Source organism: Muntiacus reevesi, chromosome 7, assembly GCF_963930625.1.
Source record: "Muntiacus reevesi chromosome 7, mMunRee1.1, whole genome shotgun sequence".
NCBI classification, from domain to species: Eukaryota; Metazoa; Chordata; class Mammalia; order Artiodactyla; family Cervidae; genus Muntiacus; species Muntiacus reevesi.
Genome location: NC_089255.1, coordinates 34,526,336 through 34,548,990, shown reverse-complemented (window position 1 = coordinate 34,548,990; position 22,655 = coordinate 34,526,336). Strand labels below are relative to the sequence as shown.

Below are 22,655 nucleotides of genomic sequence, written 5' to 3'. Positions count from 1 at the left end.
TCAGAAAAAGCAGGTCTCCTGTGATAGCTGGACTGCCCCCCTTCTCTCCTTTTTCCAGCCCCCACCCTGCTGAAAGTCTCTCTTAGGATACCTTGGGTCCTAGAAAGGCAGAATCTTAGTCATTTATTTTTAGCTTGACTGTGGTCTGAAGGGCTTGGTCCCCAGTTGAAGGAATTTTAAGGAGCAGCTTCCACGAAGAAGAGCATTAGGAAGCCTAGGCTTTTTCCTTCTTTGTGTTACTGCCCCTTGCTCTGCTCTCAGGTATATTCCTCCTCCCAGCTCATTGTAAATTGAGGGTGGGCAGCTGTGACTGATGAATGACCTCAAACTATCTAGAAGGAGTCTAGCTCTTCACTAAGTGTTGGGGAGCCTTCTATAAAATGAGCTTCTCTTGAGGTGTTCTCAGTCCAACAGATCCACTTCTCTTTATCGTGGGGATCTGGGGGAAACAAAACTCTACCATCTCAGGTCCTAAATTGAATCCCATTCCTTTTCTTTTTAAAATTTATTTTCTTGGCCATGCCATCTAGCATGTGGGGTCTTAGTTCCCGGACCAGGGATCAAACCCACCTTCTTTGCATTGGTCTCAACCGCTGGACCTCCAGAGAAATCCCGAGTTCCATTCTATTTTATCTAGCCCTCAATCAGAGTCTTATCCTAATTTCTCTCCATTACTCAAGCCCTAGTTTTCACAGCAGCCCCAAAGCATCCTCAGAGCATGGGTCTCTCACATTTTAAACTGGAGGTCACCCAGACCTCATCCATCCCAGCTCTTTGTGTTACAAAGAAGGAGACTGAAGTCTTCCTAGGGGAAGTGACTTGTCCAAGGTCACACAGGTTTTCCCTGGCAGGATTAAGATGAAAAATCCTGCATTTTGATTTTGTGGTCTTTCTGAAAAGCCACACCACTCAGCATCTCCACTCAGTTTGGAGTTTGGGACTTGGAGTTTAGGTCCTATTTTTAGAGACATCATTAGAAATTCAAGGGTGAGGTCTTTATGAAGAGACAGCGCTTGTTCCCCTCCCCGAAGCTCTTGTTTTGTGTTACATTGCTTCATGCAAGAGAGGGGGTGAGGGGGGCTGCGGGGCCGGGGCACGCCTCTGCTGACTTGTCCAAACTGACCTGGGGAGCAGGTGTGGGCCCTCTGTCCCCAGAGCTTCTCGAAGAACAGTTTGTTCTGCGGGGGCTGCTGCCGGGGCAGAAGGAGAGTGACAGACACCGCACGCAGCCCCGGAGCCCGCTGCAGCTGCTTCCTGTTGTCAGATGCTCCCCGGCTGAGGGGGTGAACTCCCTGGCACCCCCCTCGCCCCTGCCTAGCTCTCCACGTGGCTACCTCCCTCCCTAGGCCACTGACGTCCCATGGATTCAGAGGAAGACCAAGTTCAAGGAGTGAGAGCTCAGAGGAAGGAAGCGGCCTGGGGCCAGGCACACTTCCAGTGTCGTTCTGTGCAAAGAGAATCTGTCCTGAGAATAGGCCTGTTCACTCCTGCCTTGTCTCCCCTTCCCCAGTGGAAGACCTTTTTCGTCATTCCTGCTGAGCCAAATTCTCCCCAGGGGCGTCCCCTGGGCCTGGTCCACGGTGACTCCCCTGTCCCCCTCACCCTCCACTGGCTGTACTGGACCGTCCAGTATGCAGTATGAGTGTGTGGGCCCAACCTCACACTGCCTCGTCTTGTGGTTTGACTTTTCACCCGGGTTTATTTTGTCTCCTCTTTAAGACTCAAAGACAGGAGAATCTGGGTCCCTGACCACTGCCTCCTACTTCAGACAAGATCCCGCACAGAGCTGAGCTCATGCTGACCCAATTGGAGGAACGTGATGAATCCTCATTGAATGTCCCAATGTCTCTGCCCTGGTTCCCATGTGAACCACAGTCACCCCAGCCTGGGGTGTGTGTGTGTGTGTGAGCGGGGGAGGACCATGATTTCGGCTTCCCTGCCCGGAATTTTCTGTTTGATCGTCACCATGCCTCATTACAGGAAGCTGCCCAAGGCCTTGCTCCAAGCTTGCTTCTAGATTCCCCTCTGACTCATAATGAGAGTACTGCGGGGCCGACCGAGTGGACCATCTCCCGTCTGCACAGGGTCCCCCAGTGTGAACGCTGGTAGGTGGACAGCCAGGGAAAAGGGAGAATGGTTGGTGCCTGCAAGGCAGCCACTGCTCACCTCGGGGCACCGCTCAGAACACTTCCAGGGGGAGTTCTCTGCTTTATCCTACTTCATCCCCAATCTCAGGGAGGGCCTGGCTCATGAGAGGGGCTGGGGTGGAGGTGGAGGGAGCCCTAAGCCCAGACTCTCAGCCCAGCGCTCTTCCCCCTGTTGTGAAATGGCCTTGGATGAGGGCCAAGCAGGAAGCCGTCTCCTATAGCCTTTAACCCAGGGGTTAACCTTGGGGTATAAGGCTGGGCCCCAGGCTCTTCTGTCCCCAGGGGATGGCTGAGCTTGACATTGAGCCCACCTGCTAGGAGACAGCCTGATCTGCCCTTGGCTAAGCAAGAGGGTCCGTGCCTCCCTACACCTACATGGGACATTCAGAGGGGTGTGAAAGGCAGTGCAAAGTGCGTGGGCCTGGGGCTCAGGGTCTCCAGCCTTTACTCTGCCTTGAGGAGCTTCATGACCTTGGGCAAGTCATTTTCCCTCTCTGGGCCTCACTCAGTTTTCTTATCTTTGAGCAACTAGAAGGGTAAGCGTTGGACTAGAATGATCTTGGAGGCCTCTTAACAGCTTCGTATTGTGACTCACTAAGTCAGTGGTCTAGTGATGTTATTTACCAGGACCTGGCTCTGATCTGGCAAGGGGTCAGTTCACTGTGTCTGTCTAGGTTTTGCCATATAAATCTGCATCTGCTGGTCTCTCAGAACGCTGGAGTCGGCTTCCCTGGACAATCAAGGATGAGTGATGACAGAAGACAAGAGATGAAGAGCATCTGGTACTTTGGGGATTTGGGACACCTGGGTAATTTGCACAGAAACTCTGGCTACATAATATCCTGTCCTTCACTTCCCGGCAGGAAATTTAAAAATTTAGGATCCCTAATCGTCATGAATAAAGGGGCTCCTTGTCCCACTCACTAAACTCTTAAAAGTAGGGGGAGGAGGAAAGCAGGAAGAACACAGGGTTCTTCATACCCTAGACCTCCAGCCTGCCTGGGATGACTTGAACTATAGCCACGCTGGCTTTTCTGGGTCTCAGTTTCCCCTCATACAAGCTGGGGTGTGGTGGCCTCCCCTTCCTGAGGTTCAGCAAGGAAGGAAAGCAACGGCGAGAGGGGGTAACCCTGTTAAAGGTCACATGTATTTCATGAGGGCCATTACCCAATTCTGCACACTCTGACCTTCCAGAGGTGTGTGGTAAGGTGCCCATGGGGTGTCATCTGTGGGGTACTGGGAATTGCTTTGAATCTCCCCAAAGCCACAGCACCTGAAATCCTACCATTAGAGTCTTTTCTTTGTCTAACATTGCCCAAATTGCCTCCAAAAATGGAGTGTGTGTGTGATGTATCTAACCATCTGTCGTGAACACGTTAGCATGATTTAGCTACCAGATGGGTGGCCTGTGCACCACTAGCTGAGGTTAGTGAGAGACTGGGGTTTTGGTGGGGGTGGAGGGGAAGGTGTTTTGGAGGATTGAGGGCTTGTATTGGGGCACTGCTTGAGTAGGAGGGGAAAATAACTGAAACCTGGTCTTCCTGCCAGACTTTCTCAGGTCCTACTCCACCAAAACAGTGTGAGCAGAATATTCCCATTTTACAGTTGAGGAAATGGAGGCTCATGTAGATGAAAGAAGTGACTTCTCTTCAGAAACACAGCGAGAAAGTGCTGAGTTGGGCCTAAAGTCCAAAAATTGAGAACCCAGGAGGCAGGATTTTGTCTGTGTGGGGGGTGGGAGCAGGGTGGGAGAGGGGATGGAGCTTGGGAGGGAGGCAGGGAAAGACGAGAGATGGAGAGCAGAGTCCTGGGTTTTACTACTGTGCCCAGAGCTGGCCACCTTTCTGACTTCCCTCCCTTCTCACCATCTCCTACCCCTTTCCCACCACTGTCTCCGGTCTGGGCTGCCCTCAGGCTGCACCGTTTACCCATCTTCACCCTTTCAGGGGCAGTGCAGCGAGGTGGCTGGCTCTGAGGTCAGTGAGCCCAGGTTCAAACCTCCACTCCACCTCTTACTAGGGTTGTGACCAAGTCACATCTTTCTCCCTCAGTGTCTTCCAGAAGCTGGATGTCAAACAGCACTCACCTCACAAGACTACTATGAGAGTTCAAGAGATAATACATTGGGTTGGACAAAGTGGTAAAGAATCTGCCTGCAATGCAGGAGATGCAGGAGACCCAGGTTCGATCCCTGGGTTGGGAAGATCCCCTGGAGTAGGGCATGGCAACCCACTCCAGTATTCTTGCCTGAAAGATTCCATGGACAGAGGAGCCTGGTGAGCTACAGTCCAAGGGGTCACAAAGAGTCGGACACAACTGAGTGACTGAGTACATATGCAATATTTGAAGCAACCAGCAATAAGCCTGGCACTAATAATTTCTTAATAAACACAAGCCAGGTATTATGTGAGAAAAAAGGAGTTCCTCCTCTCACAGAGAATTTGGTCCACTTCCCATGACCCCAGCACCCAGAATGGTGCCTGGCATGAGTAGGTGCTTGTTTAGTTCACATTCAATGATTGAATGAATGATATCCATTACAGAGAAACTCCTAGCCTCAGCAGAAGGCTGAATTTTCATTATTTTGAAAAATAATGGGAAGACTCTTGGATTTTTTTATGTTCTAAGGTCATGCGACAAGATCTGGGAAGGTTAGGGCTGCCTGTGGCCGCACTTGTCCGGTGAGATTGGGGCGTCCCCTACCGGCCCCAAGGAGCACTGCAGGCAGGGCCCAGGGAGGGCCACTCCGACCCCTGAGACTCTTGCCTGGAGGGGGCCCCTGGTGGCAGCGCCTACTTCCCTTACCTTGCCACGCGCAAGGGGGAAGGCCAGTGCTAACCACAGGCACTCATGGGCTCTGGAAACTTCCCTAGGGCTCTCAGGTGGGGCTGGGGCAGAGAAGCATTAACTCATAAGTTTGGCAGTGGAAGTGACTTCAGCAATTTAGTCTAAGTCCTTAACGTAATGATGAAAAAACAAATTATTAATAAACACATCTGTTGGACACTGTGAGCTCTTTACATGGATTGTCTCATTGAAACCTGAAAACAACATTTTGAGGTATGTTTTGCACAGAGGAAACTATAGATAGGCACCTTGCTCAAGGTCCCACACAAAGAAGGGGACCAACGACAAACCCAGGTCCCCTGACTCCCAGTCCAGTGCTCTCATGCTGTCTTTCCAGGACACTAAATCCAGGACTACATCCTGGGGGCACAGTCGGGCAGAAGGGTCTGGAGGCTTGAGTCTCCCAGGAAGACACACAGTGAATACTTGTTGACTGACTGACAGAAAGAATAAAGGAAATGGTAGCTCCAGGTGTTTGGTTCGATTCAGCCCAGGGCATGGTGATCAGGAGGTTCTTCTCTCACCCTGGGGACCCAGACTTCTAGAATACATCTGGGGGATGTTTGGCCATCTCCCTCTGGTCACCTCTCTCTCGGATGCCCCCACACCTTCTGTCAGATGCCCCCACCAGACCTGACCACCTCTCACAGACTCAGGAGGGCTTCCATCACCTCACTTAGGACCTTAGGACCTCACTGCCAGCACCCTGAACTCAAACCTCCCCAACATCACTTCCTATTGCGTTTTGCTGCTACCCTCCCTCCTTTCTTCTCTTAAGCTGATCTTAAAGTCAGCACACTGGGGTTAGAGTGAGGCAGGTCAAAACCCGAGATGTGGTCCCCCTCGGTAACTGGAAATAGTCAAACTAGCACAGTATCTGTCAAGATGGACACTGATTTATGCTTGTTGCCATGATCTGTTTCTGTAGAATGAACCTACGTTGACAAACTGGAAACGGGAACAGCCAACTCCCATCCAGGTGAGTAGGATGTGATAGTGCCCACCTTAGCTCATTTCCTCCTCCCCATGGCACTTGAATCTTGAACTTCATCTCCATTTTACCAGTGAGGAAACTGAGGCATAGAGGATTTAAGTAAATTTGGAATAAGCAAAAGAGATTAGTAGGTGTCCACTAGAAAACTTTGCAGTGTTTAGAGCTCATCCTCTGGGCTGATTAGAGCCTTTGATTGCTTCTGAGCTTGTTTGCTATTCTAAATTGCAGAGAAATGATGGCAATGCAATGATTCCTATCCTTGGTTACTCAAATTCTGTTTGTTTGAGGGACAGTACCCTCCTCTTGTGGAAACCTCAATTTGCTTCCATGTACATTGATTTCAATATTCCTGTTCTATATGTTTGTCCTTTGGAGTCTCCTTTGAATGGATTGTGACACCTACCTGGTTTCCTCATTATAATGCTAAGGTAAACAGCTCTTAAATATGTGTATGAGAGTCATGATTTTACCTTTTAATTTTTTAGATTATCTTTTAATAGGGATAAAAGGTAATTTGTTTCTGGTCATTTAGACAAGGAGAGGAAGACCTGGGGTTCAAAACCAGACAGCTAGGATGCAGCATCTGTGTTTATAACTGTCACTCTATGTTCCAGGTACCTTAATTGCACTAGAGTGGCTGTAAATTAATCAACCCTTGCCTAAATAAGACCTTTGATCCTAAGTCAGACCCTAGCTCTGATTAAAAGCTAATAAAATAAATGGTGGACACTTGTGACCCCAGCGTTCGGGAGAGACGACCTTAGGTGGTATAAGCAGGACACTCTTCCAGGCCCTACTGCTGAGGAGCACTGGGTCTTTCCTGCCAGATTTTCTGGTAGTGGCCTTGCACTTGACCTCAAGGAGATGGTGGAGTTCCAGGCTGATCTGTGTTGCCCAGGCTGATCTGTGTGCAGGCCTTTGCTGAAGACCCGGATGTGGGAGGGGATTTGGGAACAAGTTTTCATTCCCCAGGTCTCCTTGGGTGAGGGAGAAGGGGCCAGAAGCTGTCTGGATTGTATAGCTGGGAGACAGTGACCCAGCTTCCTGCCACATATGCTCCAAAAGCCAAAAGTCATCGATCTGATTGCAAGGTAGGATTTCAGGTGCTTGACAACATTAGAATTTAACCATGCCTTATTGACAGAGACTTTCAATATTTTTGTTCACTGAGCAATCTTTACTCCTAACTGGATCATAAACAATTCCATTTTTTCTCATTGGAGAGTTTATTTTCAGGTGTTTGTTTTTATAAATTGATTCATTTCCTTCTTGTTTTTATTCATTATTTTTACTTTTTAAATCTAAAGTTTTAAAATTTAGCTACATTATCTTGTTTCATAGTACTTGTTTTTATCATCTGTTATTTATGGCAAAAATACATGGCTTCCGTTTACAATAATGATTTTTTTTTACTTTTCTATTTATTTTTATTTATTTATTAAAAATTTTTTTTTTCTATTTATTTTTAATTGGAGGATAATTGCTTTACAATATTTTGTTGGTTTCTGCCATACATCAATATGGATCAGCCATAGGTATACATGTCCCCTCCTTCTTAGACCTCCCTCCCACCTCCCACCCCATCCTACCGCTCTAGGTTGTCACACAGCACCGAGTTGAACTTCCTGAGTCATACATCAAATTCCCACTGGCTATCTATTTTATATATGGTAATATATATGTTTCCCTGCTGTTCTCTCAATTCATCCAACCTTCTCCTTCCCCGATTGTGTCCACATGTCTGTTCTCTATGTCTGCGTCTCCATTGCTCCCCTGAAAATAGGTTCATCAGTATCATCTTTCTAGATTCTATATATATTCATTAATGCTCAATTTTGTTTTTCTCTTTCTGACTTACTTCACTCTGTGTAATAGGCTCTAGGTTCATCCATCTCTTTAGAACTGACTCAAATGCATTCCTTTGAATGACTGAGTAGTATTCCATCATATGTATGTACCACTGTTTTTTCAATCCATTCATCTGTTGATGGGCATCTAGGTTGTTTCCATGTCCTAGCTATTGTAAACAGTGCTGCAGTATACACTGTGGTACATGTATCTATGGTTCTTTCAGAGTATTTACCCAGTAGAGGGATTGTTGGGCCACATGGTAGTTTTATGATAATGATATTAAATAAACTTTATATATAAAATGAGTCAACTTAAAAGTGTGAACTAATAATGCAGGAGGTAATTGGATAATGGCAGAAATCAAGATGGTGGTATCCAAATGATGGAAGGTGCCTGTGTGTGTGCTCAGTCATGTCTGACTCTTTGTGACCCCATGGACTGTAGCCTGCCAGGCTCCCTTGTCCATGGAATTTTCCAGGCAACAATCCTGGAGTGTGTTGCCATTTCCTCCTCCAGGGGATCTTCCCAACCCAGGGATTGAATCCTAGTCTCCTGTATCTCCTGCATCTCCTGCATTGGCAGGCAGATCTTTTACCACTGCACCACCTAGGAAGCCTGGGTAGGAAGGTGGCTGGGCTATAAATTATAGCAGTGCTTATTACTCTTTACTGAGCGTTCATTGCATGCCAGCCTCAATGTTATCCACAGCAGCGCTGTCCGACAGAATCTGTGCTAATGGAAATGCTAATCTATACCTGCACTATCCAAGCTACATGGGGATATTGAGCCCTTGAAATGTGGCTAGTGAAACGAAAGAACTGAATTTTTTCTTTCAATTTTTTTTTTTTTTTGACTGAACCACATGAGCTTGTGGGATCTTAGATCCCTGACCAGGGATTGAACCTGGGCCCACAGCAGTGAAAGCACTGAGTCCTAACCATTGGACTGCCAAGGCCTGATATTAATTTAAATGCAAGTATCCATGTTTACTATATTAGAGCAAGCTGAAGGGTCAATGGACATGAGTTTGAGTAAACTCTGGGAGTTGGTGATGGACAGGGAGGCCTGGCGTGCTGCGGTCCATGGGGTCCCAAAGACTCAGACACGACTGAGCAGCTGAAGTGAATTAAACTGAAGGGTCTTAAATATAGTATTTTACAAACTCTTTATAACATCTATGAACTGAGTGTCATTATCACTACTTTGCTGATGAAGAGATTTAGACTTGAGAGGTTGCCTGAGGTCACATAATTAATAAGTAGCAGAGATGGCCATTGAACCCAGACCCATTGAACTACAGAACAGGTGCTGTTAATCACTTCCCACAAAAAAAGCCCAAAGAACATTTTGTTGGTAGTTGAATTGTACTGGGCCACATGTGATGCAAAACTGGCAGACTATGGTATTTCTTTTACTAAGAGTGGCTTGTTCTGTCACAGGATGGCCTTGGGGTGTCACACAGGATGGCTTGCATGACTGTTGATTCCTGAGTGGAACTGAGGTGTGACTGAGCCCATGGGAAGCAGTGAGATGTGTCTACCTTGATGGCTAATCCTGAGAAGGCCCCGGATGCATCACGGCCTCTAGGCTCTGTGCTCCTTGAGCACAGGATTCTTTCCTTCACCCTGGTAATAGCAGCACCAAGCCCATACCTCTAAAATATATTTCTCAATGTCCAATGAATAATAGAGGGTCAAAGCACAAGGGTTATCATTTAAGCCAACCTTTGGATCACACAAGTCTGTAACTAGTTTCATGACCATAATTAAATTCATGACCACAAATATCAAGTGAGCCCTCACATTCCCTGGCAGTCTACAGCACAAATATGTTCAGTCTCTGATGATTTCACAGTTTCTTCCAAATGTCCAGCACCTTGAAGATCTTGTGTAGCAGATAAATGCTGGCTTTCAGTTCTCCAGGATCTGAACCTATTTGTAATCCTCCATTGTGTGGGTCTTGGTGAAAGGCAAGGAAGATAAAAGGGTCAGAGAGTCACTCCCTCATCCACCCCAGAACTGGGGCTCAAGCATTGTTGTTGTTGTTTAGTTGCTAGTTCATGTCCAACTCTCTTGTGACCCCAAGGACTGTAGTGTGCCAAGCTCTTGTGTCCATGGGATTTCCCATGCAAAAATACTTGAAGTTGCCATTTCCTTCTCTTGGGGACCTTCCAGACACAGAGGTTGAACCCAAGTCCCCTGTATTGGCAGGCGGGTTCTTTACCACTGAGCCAGCAGGGAAGCCTGGGCTCAAGCATATAATCTATAATTGGCCAATCTGGTGCTTACAACCAGGACTCTGATTTCTGAGCTAGTGACAGCAAGGCCCAGGGATCTTTAGGGGCTATTTATAGTGGTGGGCATTGCAGAGTGGTCTTGTGCTGGCAGCTTTATAGGAGGGGTTTTCACCAGACTGTTCTAGTGCCATGGGCCTATGAAGATGCCTTCCCAGTTTTCAGTTATAACTTTTACCTTTTCACTGAATTCCAAACTTGTGTATGTAGCTGCTTACTTAATAGTTCCACTTGGATATGTAATAGGAATCTCAGATATTACAAGACCAAAATAACCCCTTTCTTCTTCTCACAAAACTTTTTACCTCTCACGTTTTTCCTGTCTTAGTAAATGGCATCACCATCACCTAGTTGCTCAAATCAAACGCATACAAGTCATCCTTGATTCCTCTTCTCTTCTTAATGTTCACAGCCAGTTGTGTATGAGTCCTACTGACTCTACTTTTGAAGTATACACTAATCTGATTGCAAATGTTGCAAGCACCTAGAGTTTTGTAATAACCTCTAGGGTCACCCCCATTGCTCCCCCAAGTTATTTATGTCCCAATACTGGGAACTTGTGAATATGTTATCTTGCATATTTAAAGGACTTTGTGATTAAATTAAAGATCTCTTGACATGGGGAGATTATCCTGGATTATGTAGGACAGCCTAATATAACCACAGGGTCTTTATAAAAGGGAGGCAAAAGGATCAAAGTCAGTAGCAAGAGATGTGACAATGGAAATAAGGGGTTATAAAGAAGTGAGGAAGGGATGCCATGAGCCAAGGAATGCAAGTGGCTTCTAGAAAGGCAAGGAAACAGATTTTTCCCCTGAAGCTTCCAGATGGAATGTAGCCCTGCAGACACATTGATTTTAGACTTCTGACCCCCAGACCAGTAAAACACTAAGTTGTGCTCCAACTCCAACCACAGTGCCTGGCACAGGCTAAGAGACCCTCAGTGAAAACCCATTGCATGATTTCATACTTGACTTTATTAAGGGCTTAAGGTTCAACTTGGCAACAGCAGGGCTGGACCTAGACCCCAGGTCTCCTGACTGAACTGAGGCGAAACTAAGACTTGGCTCTGGGCCTTCCTGCTAGAGCTGGGGCCACCGAGCCCCTGGTCAAAGAGGAATAGTTCAGAGGTAATACAATGGCAATTTGATTTCTGGTTCCTCTGCCTTTTCTAAAACCAGCTTGAACATCTGGAAGTTCACGGTTCACGTATTGCTGAAGCCTGGCTTGGAGAATTTTGAGCATTATTTTACTAGTGTGTGAGATGAGTGAAATTGTGCGGTAGTTTGAGCATTCTTTGGAATTGCCTTTCTTTGGGACTGGAATGAAAACTGACCTTTTCCAGTCTTGGGGCCACTGCTGAGTTTTCAAAATTTGCTGGCATATTGAGTACAGCACTTTCACAGCATCGTCTTTTAGGATTTGAAATAGCTCAACTGGAATTCCATCACCTCCACTAGCTTCATTCATAGTGATGCTTTCTAAGGCACACTTGACTTCACATTCCAGCCATGAAATTAAAAGATGCTTACTCCTTGGAAGGAAAGTTATGACCAACGTAGACAGCATATTCAAAAGCAGAGACATTACTTTGCCAACAAAGATCCGTCTAGTCAAGGCTATGGTTTTTCCAGTGGTCATGTATGGATGTGAGAGTTGGACTGTGAAGAAAGCTGAGTGCCGAGGAATTGATGCTTTTGAACTATGGTGTTGGAAAACTCTTGAGAGTCCCTTGGACTGCAAGGAGATCCAACCAGTCCATCCTAAAGGAGATCAGTCCTGGGTGTTCATTGGAAGGACTGATGCTGAAGCTGAAACTTCAATACTTTTGGCCACCTCATGCGAAGAGTTGACTCATTGGAAAAGACCCTGATGCTGGGAGGGATTGGCGGCAGGAGGAGAAGGGGATGACAGAGGATGAGATGGCTGGATGGCATCACCGACTCGATGGACATGAGGTTGAATAAACTCCGGGAGTTGGTGATGGACAGGGAGACCTGGCGTGCTGTGACTCATGGGGTCGCAAAGAGTCGGACACGACTGAGCGACTGAACTGAACACAATGGCAATGATAAAAACGACAAGAGCTACGTTTATTGAGCAGGCTCTATGAGCTGCGCACTATTGTGTTTAATATTAGCTCATTTACTCTTCAAAGCCACACTGTGAAGTGGAAACTATTATTATAGGTTAAGGAAACTGAAGCACCGAACTGCTAGGTAACTTGCCCAACACACAGCTGAACGTACACAGCTATAAAGGGAAAGTCGCTCTATCGTGTCTGACTTTTCACGACCCCATGGACTTGCCCATGGAATTCTCCAGGCCAGAATACTGGAGTGGGTAGATTTTCCCTTCTCCAGAGGATCTTCCCAACCCAGGGATCGAACCCAGGTCTCACGCATTGCGGGCGGATTCTCTACCAGCTGAGCCACAACTATAGGTTCCTTCCAATCGTTCTGCGCTCTCACTCCTTTCCGCTGCTGGGATGAGGGGATTGCTTGTATGTGAAATCTCGCACACTCCAAAGGCCCTCGGGGTCGTTGCTCTCCCGGAACAGAAGGGGGCGTCCCTGAGCGCGGGCGCGAGGTGGGTGGGGCGGGGAAACGGTGGAAGCAGGGATTGGGTGAAAGAGATAAGAAACCTAGTGGCGGAAGTCCCGCCCAGGCCGGGTGAAACTTCCGGCTCCAACGGCTTGGGGCTTGTGCTGACCGAGCGGAGCCAGCAGCGCCAGGATGGTGCTGCTGGAGAGTGAACAGGTATAGCCAGAGCTGGCCGGCTGAGGGGCCGATGCTGTTTGGGGCTTAGCTCGGGACCTCTGTCTCGTTCTTCGGGAGGGACAGGGACTTTGACGAGGCGGGAAGGGGGTTTGTGGTTGCCTAACGGGGCCGGGCTTATTGTGTTCCAGTTCCTGACGGAGCTGACTAGGCTCTTCCAGAAGTGCCGGTTGTCGGGCAGCGTGTTCATCACCCTGAAGAAGTGTAAGCAGCTGTGGACGCGGCAAGGCCGGAAGGGGGCTGGGAGGCCGAGCGAAACCCCGGCCCGGGTGCCCAGTGACTGGGAGCCTCAGGCAGAATCTTTCTGCTGCCCATCCTCTGCTTCCCCTACCTTCCTCCACCTTGTACTGGGCCCATTCAGAGCTGAGGGGCCAGAGAGTATTAGGGATTGGGGCTGGTGCGGCCCCCAGCACTTAGCCACCTAAGTCAGTTCCGGTTCCAGTGGGCCCCGGTCATGTCAGGGCTGTCCTTGTCAGGATTCCAAGCCGCGCCATGATTAGTGAGATTTAATGTGCTTTGATATTACAGTGTGCCCATCGTGGGAGTAGCAGGTAGGTTCCCAAGGTGTGACTAAGCCATCTATGATAGCAGATAATGTGGTTAACAGAACTAGATCAGGGGAGGTGGATTAGGTATCCTCTTTGTATGCCTTCCCGACTTATTAACTTTTTGTTTACCCGTTAAGTCTGTGGCTGTGTTCATCAGGATGTATTTTTCATGCAGATGATGGCCGAACTAAACCCATTCCAAGGAAGGGTTCTGTGGAGGGCTTTGAGCCCTCAGACAACAAATGTCTGTTAAGAGCTACTGATGGGAAAAAGAAGATCAGCACTGTGGTAAGTTGGATTCCTAATACTCCTGTTGTGGAGTTTAAAGACTTGAACTTAACTGAGGATGGGTTATATTTGTACCCGGTTTTGTGGGTTTTTTTTTTTTTTGTGGTAAGTTACTAAATAAAGCCTAGTGTGTAGTTCCCCAGCTGTTTTGAAATCAAGGTCTTCTTTTATTACCTTGTAATAGAAAGGCCAAGAGCAAAAGTAAAATGAAGGTAGCAGTCAAACACTTGTTAGAAAAAAATATTAGCATATCGGTCCTTACTCAGAATAGCACTGTAAGGAGCAGCTGGCAGTTGATTCCTTATTCTCTTACTGTGCTGGGGCTTCAATGAACAGTTTCTTGGTACCAGATGCTTTTTACTTTTAAGCTGATTATTCCTTTATGGTTGTGGTTCAGGTACCAAACATGTATTATATCAGGTTTTGAATTTGAGTATGTAGCCTGGCATGCTACAGTCCATAGGGTTGCAAACAGTCAGACACTACTGAGCATATGGCACATTGAATAAGAGTTCCCTTTCAAAGTGGAAGTTGAATATGGCAAAGCAAGAGACTCCTTGGATCAAATGAATACTTATTCTATTGGGGCAGAACCAGACTGCCCTCTAATCAGTATAGGATAGTCACAAAAATGTGGGCCATAATTAGTTAATTAATGTTTCATTACTAGGTATCTTGAGAAGATTTTTACAATAAAGCAAGCATTTATGTGGCTTAAAAAAAATAAAGTTGGGTGTCATGAAATACAAAAAACTAAGGAATCTTCAGACAAAAAATTTCTCTTGTGGTAGCTTGCAGTTTGCTTAAATGGGCCTGAATTAATGGAAGGTAGGTTTAAAATAAGATGGGGAGGGTGTAATTTAAATGTATCTTGCACAAAAGGTTAAGTTCTTTGACATCTCTTAGACTCCTTAGAAAAAGTCAGTGCAATGTGTTTAAGAGATTTCAACAGAGGCGAGAAGCATAGCTTCTTAAGCAGCCCATCTTTCCCATCTTGGTACAATTCTAAAAGTGCAGAGCTACTTTACTTGTTCCTCAGGCAGAGGAAAGTGGAGTAGAAAAATAGCTTTTAGTAGAAAAATAGCTTTCCCATTCCTGCAGTGGGAAAAAAATATTTTTAAAGATTAGGATGTCTTTGTGAGGCTTTTGAGTTTTACTGGGTGAGGCAGATGATTTTTTTGTGGTACCAGGGGTGATCTTTTCCCCCTTATTTTCCAGGTGAGCTCCAAAGAAGTGAATAAGTTTCAGATGGTGAGTTTCTGGTGTTCTCTGTGTCCCATTTCTTGAGCCAAGAGTCAGCCTAATGTTTAACACTGGGTTGGGTTAAGACTGTGATTTCAGTTCACTGCTCTCCTGTGATAACTGTATTTTACCAATAGTTTACAAGTAAAAGCTGCCAAGCTACAAATTTTACTTCAACACTGACATTGTCTTTTTAGCTAAATTTTGTTGTCTTAGGCTTCATATATGCCATACTTACAGTACAGTTATGTAAGTTGCCTGCAGTCTTCCATTTTTGCTTAAAAGTAAAAAATGTGCAACTCACTAGTGGGTGTTGCAGAAGCTGCTATAATGTGAGGGTGTTTCCCTTACACCATGTTGCGTAGGCTACAAGTGTCCCATAGTATTCTATACTTTATCAGTTAGGCTTTCTGATTTTGGCAACCCTAAATCCATTACGGAAGTAGGGCAGATGCTGCACCAATTTGCAACTCTTCCCACTAAGGTCACGCTCTGTGTCTTTTAGGCTTATTCAAACCTATTGCGAGCTAACATGGATGGGCTGAAGAAGAGGGACAAAAAGAGCAAGAGTAAGAAGAGCAAAGCAGCACAGTGAAGGGCACCAGCTTTCCCGCTTTCACCAACTAACCACTGAATTGCTGTTTTTCCTTTGGTTTTTATTTTTGGCTACAAAGCTGAGTTTCTGACTCCCTTATAATGACTGTTTTCATGTGAGATTAAGGTCATTTTTGGATGGAAGAAGGGCTGCAGTGTTTACAGGGTAGTTACAAGAAGCCAGTTTATCTTAGATCTGGCTAAGTGGTTTGTGTTGGACAGTTGTATATTCCTGGATAATAGTTTACAGACTCTGTAGCCATCTGTGAAGAGCAGTGTATTATTTAATAACCTGTATTTATCAGCACTGACCAACTTTTGATTCTTTTTCCTGCCCCATAAAAAGTTTCTGGCCATAGCTCCTCATTCTGGAATGATGTGACTATGAATAGGCTTGAGGCCCTGTCTTTTGGTTTACTGGAACTGAAACCTGACACTTTTATTAAAAGTTGTGTTATTTCATGGGTTTCCCAGCTGGCTGTATAATTTTACCATCTTAGTGCCTTTAGCAAATTTCAATGAGTTTCATAGCCAAATAAGAGTTTGCTTAACCAGACTAAGGATAAGCTTATTAGAGAATCATCAAGAATAAAGATTCCAAGTTAATGATGATACTTGATTTCTTTATGCCCTTTACTTTGGACATTTTCATATGCTTGGTACATAGGGCTAAGAGAAGAACAAAGCTGTTTTCTTGTGTTCTAGCTCCATAAACCCTGCAGTGTTAATAGATTTGCAATTAAAAAGCAACAAATATATGAAAACATTTATTCAAAAGATAAATTTATAATATATTACACATGAAAAACCTACAAAGCTCAGCTTTGTAGGACAGCTTAGAATGTAAAGCTAATTTAAAATTACAATGAATGTACAATATTTTATAATATAAGCTCCTGTCTGTTTGAACAATGTAATGATAGTTCTTTAGGATTAAAATAAGATTCTGTAGTAGTCATCTCTGTAGCTGTACAGGAAGAGCACAGACACCCTGCAAGAGGAGGGAGAAGACAGGATCAGTGTAATGGGTGGAGAATGGGGCTGATAATTTATTTTTAGAACATTTAACTGTAGGAGTTCTGTGTAATCAAAAACAAGATGGAAGGCTGGTCACTAAAAACATTTCAGTGTTTGAAAACATGAACAACACATTCTGACAAGGGGACATAAAACATAGAAGTTACCTGGGTGATTAAAATGATAACTGGGATAGCTGCTACTGAGATCACTGTGTTGTTATTGATAAGCTCATGACTGTGATTCACAGTCCTGACATGTATTTACTGGTCACCAACTGCAGTTCTAACATAGCAACTTCTTAGTCATCTAACCTCAACAAGACAGTAACATATTTGTCACTCCAAAACCCCTTCTTGGGGAAAAACTCCTAAAAACAAACAACACCCCCCCCCCCCCGACCCCAGCTTGAGTTTTAACCTATACTGAAACCTGCAGTGCCTAAGTGATAACTTACTTTTTTTCTACTTTGATGTTATAAATCTCATCACAGACTAATTTGAGGTATCTCTGCTTTGGCAGGCGTGACAGCAGCTGCTTCACAGTTGTGTTAAATGCCTGTTCATCAGCATCCCACTAGGAAAAAATATAGATAAGACTTGACTTAACACAACAGGTACTAGGGTTTATTAATTGGCTTTTCCTGGGTCACTAATGAGGTGTCAATGCCATCCCCCCTCTAAGTACACTGAAGAAATCAGTTACGGGGCGGGGGGGAGAACTAGTCGGGAGACTGCTAGGGTTCTTCCTTTGAAGAACTGAATTTCTTTATAAAACCAGCTTACTAGATCCTGCCTAAGAATGATGCAGCCCCAGTGTGTTAATGTGACTACACCAGTTATTTCTGCCAACTGTTGACTTTAGCTGAGATGGAGATGCCACTTCTGATGTGCACCCGTTTGAGTGGCTCATGAGGCAGTAAATTGCCAATATCATGCTATATGCTTATTTACCAGATGGGAGAATACCAGTGGGGACGGAGGACGTTGGGGGAGGGGTAGTCAGCTTATAAGAGAAGCTACAGGATATATTGTACAGCACAAGGAATATAGCTAATATTTTATATAAATGGAGAATAACCTTAAAATATAGCATGAAATGTCAGTTCTGGGGCAGAGTTCATTTTTCACCTAACTTAATCTGACTAAACACTGGATAGACAAACGTATTCTTTGGTTAGATATGCTGCAAAAATCACATGTAGTTATTCTTACAGTTAAATATTCTTATAGCAAAGGTAAATATTAAATTTTTTAAAAAGTTCAGTTAGGCTATTTGATAATAAAGGTAGGTACCTACTAAAAAAAAAAAGCATATAAAAGACCTACATTCAGTTTTTACACAAAGAGCTTCCATATAGTTTTAGTTCTGCAGATGAGCTTTCCTGGTTGGAACGAAGGTTTGAAGCAGCAGAGTATAGTGGGTGAGGGTGTAGATTCCACTAGTTTGCCTAGGTTCAAATCCTGGCTCTGTAACTCCCTAGTTGGGTGACTTTGAGTAAGATGTTTAACCTCTCTGCTTCCATTCTCCATAAAATGTAAAATAAGGATCTGTAAAAAGGTAACAGTATGTATCCCTTGGGGTTGTTATGATTAAACGAGTTAACATTCCTAAAGTGCTTAGAACAAGGCCTGCTAGAGCTCGACACACAGAAAAAACCCTAGGTGTTTGTTAAAAACATCTCTGAAACGTTTAAAAAAAAAAAAACAACACTAGAAAAGTGTGATTCCCTCAAAATCTGATTTAGTAATACATGTCACATAAAAGAAACAATGCTCCTAAATTCCTGGGACTGCTAGAAAAATACCTCATATCAAAGAAAATAATGCCACTTTCAACTTTCTTTTAGCAAATCAACAGCAAACTTTGGGATTTTAAAGACTAATAGTGCAGAAGAGTTCATCTTGCTTACCTCTAATGACAGAAACTGTAAGATTGTTTCTTTGGGTAGATCCACCTGTTGATACACAAAAATGTACATCATGTCAGGGATCCTAAGCAGCACATACTGACTTGTGACTGTGGTGTCACTTTGGATGGAGCAGCATGAATGGGATGCTTCCGTGCTGCTTATTGAATTTGGCAGTGATGTGATCTCAGCACTCAGAACTAACACATCACACCGCAAAGCTTTGGCAGCACTACCTGCAAAGGCCTGCAAAGTGAAGAGTGAAAGTTGCTCAGTCGTGTCCGACTCTTTGCAACCCCATGGACTATACAATCCATGGAATTCCCCAGGCCAGAATACTGGAGTGGGTAGCCATTCCCTTCTCCAGGGGATCTTCCCAACCCAAGGATCAAACCCAGGTCTCCCACATTGCAGGTGAGTTCTTTACCAGCTGAGCCATGAGGGAACCCCAAGAATACTGGGGTGGGTAGCCTATCCCTTCTTCAGTGGATCTTCCCAACCCAGGAATGGAACCAGGGTCTCCATTGCAGGCAAAGTCTTTACCAACTGAACTATCAGGGAAGCCTGAAACATCTAAAATCATTTAGAAAAATGATTTTCATTTTCAGTCCCCCTCCTCCCAATCTTTCAGAGGAAGAAACTAGGAGAAACAGGCCGGTATCCCAATTTTGTTGACAATGAGCAAAAATTTGACAGTGTGGACAAAAGCCATCCTCAGAAAGTTAAAGAAAGTGACTTACAGCCAAAATTTCAATTTCGCTGCTTTTCTGATGTAAGTTAGCAAGGGAGGTCTGAAGGCGGGTTTGTACCTAACAAGAAGGAAAGTGTGTTAGAATTCAGAACCTGTCCAATCAAGCCATCTTTCTTGCCATTTCAGTTCTTATTCTAGGAAACAATCACAGGTGACAAACCAAATATTATATAAGGACTTGCTCTTCATCCACCTCAGTAAGATGAGTGTCTAGTGTATTACAACCTCAGGGAAAATGAGATTTTATAGCCTACATTGATCATTTGTTTACTAATCTGCTTATTTCTTTATAATTTTGAACTGACATGTAATAAAAGCTCAGTACTGTAGTAAAACAGTGCATGCGGAAGCAGGGAGACTTTAGTATTAAGCTAAATTTAAGAAGGGGACAGTGACAGCATTGAGAACATGGAACTGAAATACTGTAGATATGAAAAGTGAGTTTCCACCCAACACAGTGAGAAACAGCCAGGAAAGCTAACAAAATGAGGTAACTTGATCTTTTGTGTTTCAGTCTAATTACACTCCTAATAATGGCTACCCTCTCATACCCTACTCCCAAATGAGGCCTGTGTCCTAACTCTGCTCATTAGCTTTGTCTACACTGTCCATCCCTCTGTCCCTTCCATTTGGAACACCCTCATCTTCCCTCTCTGCCTACTGAAATCCTTCAGGGATCACCTCCACGAAGCCTATCTTGATCATCCATACAAACACTGATCTTTCTCTCTCCCCCATGTCTGTAGCATACTCTAACCCTTATTCAGTATACTTAATTCAGCATCCTATTACTGATTTTCTTCTATTCTCCAACTATATATATGCTTCTAAGGTTATAAAGTCTTTGAGGACGGGGCCATGTCACGTGTTTTCCATTTTACCTGGCACTTAGCACAGAATCAGGCAAATAACAGATACCAGAAACATGTATGCAGTGAGAAACCTGCTACACGTCTTGTGGTATGGTAGATCTCTTCTGCTTTGTTATGTACAACAAGACCAAATGGGATCAGAAACTTTTTGCTTGGACTCAGTAATTCTGACAGCGCTGCTTCTGGGTGCCCACAGTGTACATGGAGGCCTCTTTGGAGGACTAACGGGGCAGAATCTTGGCACATGTGATGCTCTGTGTTGGTGAAATTTTCAGAAGTCACCAAGTTCAGGAATTGGGAAGAAAAACATTTCCAGGAAACTGTTCCTTTGTTCCCTTTCTTGTTTTCTTCCTCCTTTGTGCTCATGTTAGAAAGCCGAGAACACTCTGACCATGTACCTGAGTCTCATACCGCCTTCTGGTGCTGGCTGACAGCTTTTCCGGGGCAACCACACTCACAATGGGAACAACCGTTGCTCCATGGATTTCAAACAAACCTGAAACAGAGTTTTAGCAGTTATGGCCTTATCTGGTCCACTTTCTATCACACACCACAGAGCTGGCAGAGATAATTAGGATTCACTTGGGGGTGATTCTGTGGACCGGATTATGTCTAAGCCTTGTTTTCTGTCTCTGCAACTGTCTGCACTTGACCAGAAACCCAGGACCCCACTTATCCCCTAGTAGTTCTGACACTTCTGTCAGGATCACCAGCCTTCCCTCCTTCAGTGGGAGGTGACAAAGGCACAGGAAGGCAATATGAATCAAACCTCATGAACCTAAGGAAAAAAAAGGCAAGCTTAACATTTCCCAAACTATAATTCTTTAAATTCCTCTAAGTATTTGAAATCTGATGGTGGCAGAAAGCCTGCTAACAGAAATGAACCCAAAAAGCTTAATTCTGTTAAAAGTCAAGTAATGTGTTCTCGTGGACTTCACTGGGACATTTCTTTTTCACTTGGGTTGACAAATGTAGTAAAATTAAAGGTGTAGCTATCACCACTGTTTCCTCTTGGCTGTCATGAAAACAAATGTACATAATGTCTCCAGGGCACTAAAAAATACTTTTCTTCAATCTTCTATATGATCTATATAATAAACTGAATCAAAGGAAGATTAAACCACTTGTAAAAATCAGACAGACATATCAGGACCAGAAGAGTCACCAAACTCCCAGTGGTTTTATCATTTTCTAGAATGTTTCATAGGGATTAATTCTTTTTGGTATAACTAATTGTACATATGTTACTTTAAGAGGAGATTACTGATGCAGTGAGTTAGCCACAGTTCTAAGTATTTAAAGCAAACGTACACACACACACAAGCATTATTATGTTTAAATTACAATTAGTAATTATACCTGAAGCATTAGAAAATGATCCCTTCAGATTTTGTACTGTAAGATTATCGGAAGCTTCTCTAAAAACAAGCAAACAAAAACAGTTAGAATAAACAGTTGCTAAGACAAAAGCAACACATAATTTATAGTGAGCTACCCTTAGAGGCTTTCTATTAAATATAAAATACTGATATTTAATAAATATTGATTAGCGGAGGAAAACAAAATTTTCCCTTAATTATGCTTTTGATTAAGAGCAAATAAAAATTATAAAGGATGTCACTTCAAATTAACAGTCTTAGAGACAACATTCTGATTTATTCAGCTGGGTTTGGATTACTGGCTCAACATAAGAAGCTAATTTCAATGAAATACAATGGGTGTTCTTTCTGCTCTCCTCACAATACAAGGAAACATTAGCAATGCCCCACCTTCATTATGGATGCAACCTTGGTGATCACCCACAAGAGAACATTTAGTAAATGAGATTCTTTCAGAAGCTGTGAATGGATGATCTTTCAAACACTGAATTAATTTATAGCCTTTGAGAGACATAATAGCACTCTATCTTGGGAAAACAGGGAAATAATCATTCACATGGAAGAAAGATTTTAAGCCCTTCCCTGCTTAAACTAAATCCCATCTGGCCTGTTAAGTGTCTTAATAATGTTTGCCTGTACTAATTGCTATTAATTAGTTGATTTTTTGTTTTCTCTTCTAAAGCTCTGCCTTTGATTTGGATTCTTAATCCTAATATCTAGAGACTTCAAGAACATTATATATACACACACACACATATATACCCTTAGAAAAAGCCTGACAGTGAATTTATTCAAGCTAGGTGGAGATGGGTGGGGGCGGGGGTGGGGCCAGGGAAGGCCATGTAAGCAAGAACATTGACTTTATATAAGTCAGGATTTCTCAGCCTGACATTTGGGCCAGATAATTCTTTGTTGAGGTGGAGGTGGGGAGTCAGTCCTCTTAATTATAGGATGTTTAATGGCAGCCCTGGTGTTTACTGGGCTTCCCTGGTGGCTCAGTTGGTAAAGAATCCACCTGCAGTGCAGGAGACCAGGTTCAATCCCTGGCTTGGGAAGAGATCGCCTGGAGAAGAAAATGGCAACTCACTTCAATATTCTTGCCTGGCAAACCCATGGACAGAGGAGCCTGGCTACAGTCCATGGGGT

The 22,655-nt window shown here is 44.3% G+C and overlaps 2 protein-coding genes and 1 long non-coding RNA gene across 3 annotated transcripts in view; 2 read left to right on the top strand and 1 right to left on the bottom strand.

Moving 5' to 3' along the window:
• Nucleotides 1-2,056: 2,056 nt before the first annotated feature.
• On the top strand, nt 2,057-9,459 carry LOC136171801 (uncharacterized). The gene is made up of 4 exons (XR_010663916.1): nt 2,057-2,105; nt 2,822-2,929; nt 5,923-5,973; nt 9,279-9,459. It is a non-coding gene; the product is annotated as an uncharacterized lncRNA (long non-coding RNA).
• A 3,326-nt stretch (nt 9,460-12,785) lies between these two features.
• SRP14 (signal recognition particle 14) lies at nt 12,786-16,187 on the top strand. The gene is made up of 5 exons (XM_065940519.1): nt 12,786-12,891; nt 13,041-13,113; nt 13,633-13,745; nt 14,964-14,996; nt 15,493-16,187. The coding sequence occupies exons 1-5, from the start codon at nt 12,868-12,870 to the stop codon at nt 15,580-15,582; spliced, it is 333 nt and encodes a 110-aa protein (XP_065796591.1). The 5' UTR covers nt 12,786-12,867; the 3' UTR covers nt 15,583-16,187.
• Nucleotides 16,188-16,335: 148 nt separating this feature from the next.
• EIF2AK4 (eukaryotic translation initiation factor 2 alpha kinase 4) overlaps nt 16,336-22,655 on the bottom strand; it is a 101,013-nt gene continuing 94,693 nt past the window's right edge. The window contains exons 34-39 of the mRNA XM_065940517.1: nt 21,490-21,548; nt 20,529-20,626; nt 19,248-19,316; nt 18,511-18,555; nt 17,056-17,174; nt 16,336-16,572 (exon numbers count right to left, since the gene is read on the bottom strand). Of these exons, the coding sequence (XP_065796589.1) occupies nt 16,515-16,572; nt 17,056-17,174; nt 18,511-18,555; nt 19,248-19,316; nt 20,529-20,626; nt 21,490-21,548 (448 nt within the window). The 3' untranslated portion in view covers nt 16,336-16,514. The remainder of the gene's footprint in view (nt 16,573-17,055; nt 17,175-18,510; nt 18,556-19,247; nt 19,317-20,528; nt 20,627-21,489; nt 21,549-22,655) is intronic.